General features: G+C 33.0%; 1 protein-coding gene across 1 annotated transcript in view; it reads left to right on the top strand.

Annotated features, from left to right (window-relative positions):
* The window catches only part of Smp_161560 (hypothetical protein), a gene marked incomplete at both ends in the record, with an annotated part of 29975 nt that extends 24864 nt beyond the window's left edge, over nucleotides 1–5111 (top strand). The window contains 3 exons of the mRNA XM_018790613.1: nucleotides 1832–2331; nucleotides 3408–3480; nucleotides 4998–5111. Coding sequence (XP_018646127.1) covers nucleotides 1832–2331; nucleotides 3408–3480; nucleotides 4998–5111 — 687 coding nt within the window. The remainder of the gene's footprint in view (nucleotides 1–1831; nucleotides 2332–3407; nucleotides 3481–4997) is intronic.
* Between the last annotated feature and the right edge of the window lie 389 nt (nucleotides 5112–5500).

The following is a 5500-nucleotide window of genomic DNA, read 5'->3' as shown; positions in this document are numbered from 1 at the left end:
CCCGAAGTTTGTGCCGATGATGTTGTTCAGAAGGACGATGAAAGCTCCACGACCAAACTATCCAGCTCAGAGAACAAAACCCCATCAAAATTACTCACCTGAGCTACAAATCTTCTTCACCATCTCAGATATATTTTGCTTTAAACCTGGATACTGTTAGGATTATTTATTTAGATATATAATTACAGAACCTGAGGTGAGAAAGAATATTATTCGTTCATATATCTGTGTTCCGTTATTTTACTTAATAGTACTATGTTACAGATAAATCTCGTGTTTTGGTTGAGAGATTGCACGCTTAACTCGAACATAGGATTATAATTCTTCAAATGAATTCTGTAGTCAATCATCATTGACGTTGAACCTGGATATAACTGATATCTGGTTCAATTTTTTGTTTGTTACACCATAAAATTAATTACTAATCGTTTTATCATTGTAATTGACTGAAAATTTCGTCAATTATTCAAATAATGATGAAAATCTCCTTCCTTTCTTTTGTTTTTTTGAAAAAAATGGATGATTTACAGTTAGTCACTCGTCCTAATAATCTTTATCAAACGTTTAAATTGAATGGTCCTATAATGGAGAAACGAGATTTCGTAAGCGATTATGTTTTCTTTTTTTGTTAATTATTGTTTTTAGATCAGAAGGGGTTTTGTGGAGATTTCAGTATTTTCATAGTTGAAATCATGATTCAATTGAATCTAGACCATGGAAAACCTGGAAGCACTGGACGGCCTTTTTCGTCCTATTATAGGACTCCTCGGCAGTTGAATGCCGGCTCAGTGGTCTATCGGTTAAGTGCTCGGGCGCGAGACTGGTAGGTCCTGGGTTCGAATCTCATGAGGCGGGATCGTGGATGTACACTGCTGAAGAGTCTCACAATAGGACGAAACGGCCATCCAGTGCTTCCAGGTTTTCCATGATGGTCTAGGTTCAATTGGCTCATGATTTCAACTATGAAAATTATTGTTTTATCTCCAATGATAACTCCAATAGTTTGTAAAGATACAGGAAGACTGTTCAAAGTCGTAATCAAATCATTTAGCAGTTTGAAAAAGGTATGCGTAGTCTTAGAATAGCTGCGTCAAATATTGTATTGAATGATAGTTTCTAGGAAGCAGCTGTTTAGTGGTTTCAGACTGTTTACATAGTACGAAGCTTCCAATTTAAGCAAATGGCCGATGGTGACTATTGGGAACTTTACTTACTATAAGGATGATTGATTCAATAATGTTATAACCGTTAATAAAAACAGACTGCCTGAATTCGCCACATCCATGTGTATTTACCAACTCACAGGACAGGTTTGATTAAAAGTTCTATTCTCACTCACTTGGTGGACACAGGTCATCAAGTTGTCTTGAATAAAGCTTTTTAAGGTTATCCATCATATATACCACATGGTTTACGAGTTCTCCTTTCGCACATTGCTGAAGCTGTCGGTATCCGTTTCCACAAACCACACCTTTTCATCCAAACTGAGTTTATACAACCATTCTCACTACCTTGATAACACAGTATAGGAGTGAGTTTTCTTCGAAATATTTAAACTATTTTCTAATTTCTTCCACTTTTGTATTATATATATATATATATATCTTTAACCTCCGTCCCTTGATTCTTATATAACTACTATAATACTAACATAATAATATCAGCGAACTGAAATTGAAAGCCAAACATTACTTCTGAAGCTTTAAACGTATTGTTAGCTTAGCATAATTTTTGTCGTGGTTTTGTATAACCTCTTTTGTTTGTCAGAAATCACTAGTTTTATTCAGTAACGAGTTCTATTGTGGAAACCTTTTTTATTTTATTACTGTAGAGTAATTCTGTTACATCAAAAGTTCAAAGTAAAAAGATACCTATCCCGTCTCTTCCCACTCGACCATCAGAACAAGACATTTGCGAGATATTAAGGAAACAATTGGAATTTAAAAAAGATAATAAGGATTTATCTTTACCCAGTCATTATCAGGAAAACAATGATACAAACAAGTTTCCATCTTGTTATAATCCCACATGGCAACCTTTATCACCAAAAATCGATCATGAATTACGTAATTCAGAACGAACAAATCGTAGTCTACTCACTAGTATTTTGTCAGAACTACCTGACTTTACAGCTGATTTTTATCCTTCAAAAACTAGTCGAGTTAATGATTCTCAAGTGTCGCTTAGAAATCGTTCTCAAGATACGAAGCTTAAACCACCTAATCGTCGTTGTAATTCATCAAAGCGTATGGGTTGTTACGTAGAGTCTCCTGAAAAAGCTTTTCATAATTGGGTTTCATTCGATTCTCACCCACCTACATGTTCTTCTGAGTAAGTTTTTGAAATGCTTATTTTATATTGTTTACTTTATGACAAAGATTAATTTTCACTTCCATCTCTTATAGTTTAATTTTTTAAATACAGTCCTTCGAATACCCCTAAGTGCGTAGACACTGAAAGACGCGTCCCTAGTATATTATTTACTCATATGAAATGGGAAACATTGATTCCAAAACAATGATCAACATGCCATCCCAAATTCTAGTTAGGGATACCTTCATGTAATTCTGCATCCCACAAGATAGAACGATAATATATAATAAAATCAGCTTCCACACTGGAAAATGTTCACTTGCATAGTGTTAGGCTAAAATGAAATCTTCAATCTCTTTTCTGTACTTCATACTCATTTACGACCAATTATTGCACCATTAGAATATATAGAAAGAGTTAATCGTTTTATAAATATTTTATGTATGTTTGTAGGACAACCACTGAATTGTGAGCACCACGATTATGAGTATAATTCTCTTCGTGACAGGTAAACTGACTGATAAGTACTTGAACTTGTCTCAACTTAAGTGGACGGGTAGTATATGTTGACTTTATTTAAATCTATAATTATTTAAATAATAATATCTTTATCCAATATGACGTACCTGGCACAATGTAAAATCCTCATGCTTCTCGTAGTTCAGTGGGCTATTCACCATCTTCCGTGCTTTAACTATTCGATACTTACAAAGAAGTCATACCAAACATATCCAGACTACAACACTTATTTTCAAGCTTTAGTTTGTTGAAATTGTTTGTCGTAACTAATTGTTTCACGTTTATGGTCGATTAATTCAAACATTTGGCTTTTAGTTGTTGTATTTAGCACTTCAATTCCTATCTCTGTTTGAATCTGGATAATAACTAGCTATGCATAACTTTGGGTACTTAGTTGCTGTGTTATGATAATCTGTTTAAATTTGAGCTTATTTGACTTAGCTTCAAAGTATCTCAAAAATGGCGAACAGATATCGTAACCATTAGTGATTTTGATTCAATTTCCTGATGTAAATTACAAGTTGTATGTTTCCATTAATCTTTCACACTTTTCATTCTTTGTATACATATTTTAGAAATCTTATTGATTTGACTGGTTCCTCTTCCAAATCACCCAGTACATTTTATCCGTTTTCAGATGATTCAATTGTAAGTGTCCTTTTAAATCATTCAATTTTAAAAAATCTATAACTTCATAATTGTGTTAATGTTTGGACGTTTTTAGTTAGATAGGAAGTTTAACAATGTTTTTCCCAAGATAACATGTATTTTATTGACGGATGATAATGGTTAAACTATGGGACTTTACCTCATTAAATAGTCTATTCAGAACAATCAACCTTTTCGCATAGTTCATCTGCAAATCCCTATCTGATTTGCGAGAGTTGATGCATATTTTAATTAATGTATATTTATACTAATCCTTTATTGTAACCTAATGTCATATAGTCAAAAGCCTCTCTTCGGTTTGTGAACAACTGGTATGCTAAATATATTTGTAGTGATAAGATAAGTTTATGAGATGAACATGTGAAACCCTGCACAATTTCATATCACTTCAATTTGTCATACTCTGAATCATCATAGTAGAAATCAAGTAACTAGAAGCTAGAAAAAAATATGCGAAATTAGTATTACCATTAATAGTGGTAATATATCATATAAGCTAAATGATTTTTACCTGGAAATGAACTATATAGGATCATGTCACGTTTAAGATTTCAAAGGAAACAAGGATAAATACTTTCGATTAACTGGAACAAATTTTGAAATCCATTCGCTAAGGTCTACAACTATAAATAACAATTATTTATCAACTTAAAACCGGTAATCTCCTACCTCATACACACGAACAAATACAGACGAAGACAACAAGTGAAGCAGCAGCCTCTTCATCAATAGGCCTCAACATACACAAAGGAAAAAACAAGATTTGCGAATGCAACACGGAGAACACCAACCCAATTATACTTGATGGAGAAACTCTGGAAGATGTAGAGACATTCACATACCTGGGAAGCATCATTGACAAACAAGGAGGATCGGATGCAGATGTAAAGGCGAGGATTGGCAAAGCAAGGACAGCATTCCTACAATTGAAGAACATATGCAACTCAAAACAACTGTCTGTGGGCTGACACCAAAATCAGAATCTTCAATACGAACGTCAACACAGTTCTACTGTACGGAGCTGGAACTTCGAGAGCTACTACAATCACCATCAAGAAGGTACAAGTATTCGTAAATAGTTGTCTACTCAAGATATTCAACATCCATTGGCCGGATACCATCAGCAACAGCCTTCTTGTGGGAGAGAACAAACCAACTTCCAATTGGAGAAGAAATTAGGAACAGATGTTGGGGGTGGATAAGACATACATTATGAAGACCGTCGAACTTCATCAGGAGGCGAACGCTAACTTGGAATCGTGACGAGAAGCGGAGAAGAGGAGAACAGTAGTTTTTATCCATTGCTTATTCGCGTCAGAATTATTTCTTATTTTGTTTGCTATCATCTCAGATATAATCCTATACCATAAAGTTATTAACAGAATTTATTCATGGAAGAGTTTTAATGGGGGAATGAATTATATATTACTTATATAATTAAAAACAATCCATAAATGATTTTTATTTTATTTTTACTTTTATTTACTCAAATCAAGTCCAAATCTTTATCAACCATCACAAAACCAGTTGAATGTGATCATGGTGACTTAGAACAATCAATTCTTGATGAATTCGATCAATTATCTGCATCTCGAATAAGAAAAACATAATGATAACAATTATAATTATCAATTTTATATTATGTATATGTCGTTATTTATGATTAACTATTTTTAGTATATATATATATATATATATATTCACGTTAAGAATCTCTGTAATCGTCAATCTGAGATCTCAGTTCATGATAAAATTTCATTCCATTTTCTTAGAATCTAATAAAGATTTCTTGTCTTTTTTTTATTACAATCAGGATAATCTTTTTTTTCAAACTTCATCCAAGTCTTTAAATTCTTTATACTTCAAAAAAAAGTTGATTTTTAATAATATGGTCTTTTGTATATTGAACATTTGAGAAACGTTAAATTGCAACTTAACGAAAAAGTAATTAAGGTCAAAATGGCTGCACAAAATCTTGGACGAATTAGTTATATACAGC

This window comes from Schistosoma mansoni (assembly GCF_000237925.1).
Source record: "Schistosoma mansoni, WGS project CABG00000000 data, supercontig 0049, strain Puerto Rico, whole genome shotgun sequence".
NCBI lineage: Eukaryota > Metazoa > Platyhelminthes > Trematoda > Strigeidida > Schistosomatidae > Schistosoma > Schistosoma mansoni.
The sequence above is the reverse complement of the archived record's forward strand: the minus strand, read 5'-3'. Positions and strand labels throughout refer to the sequence as shown.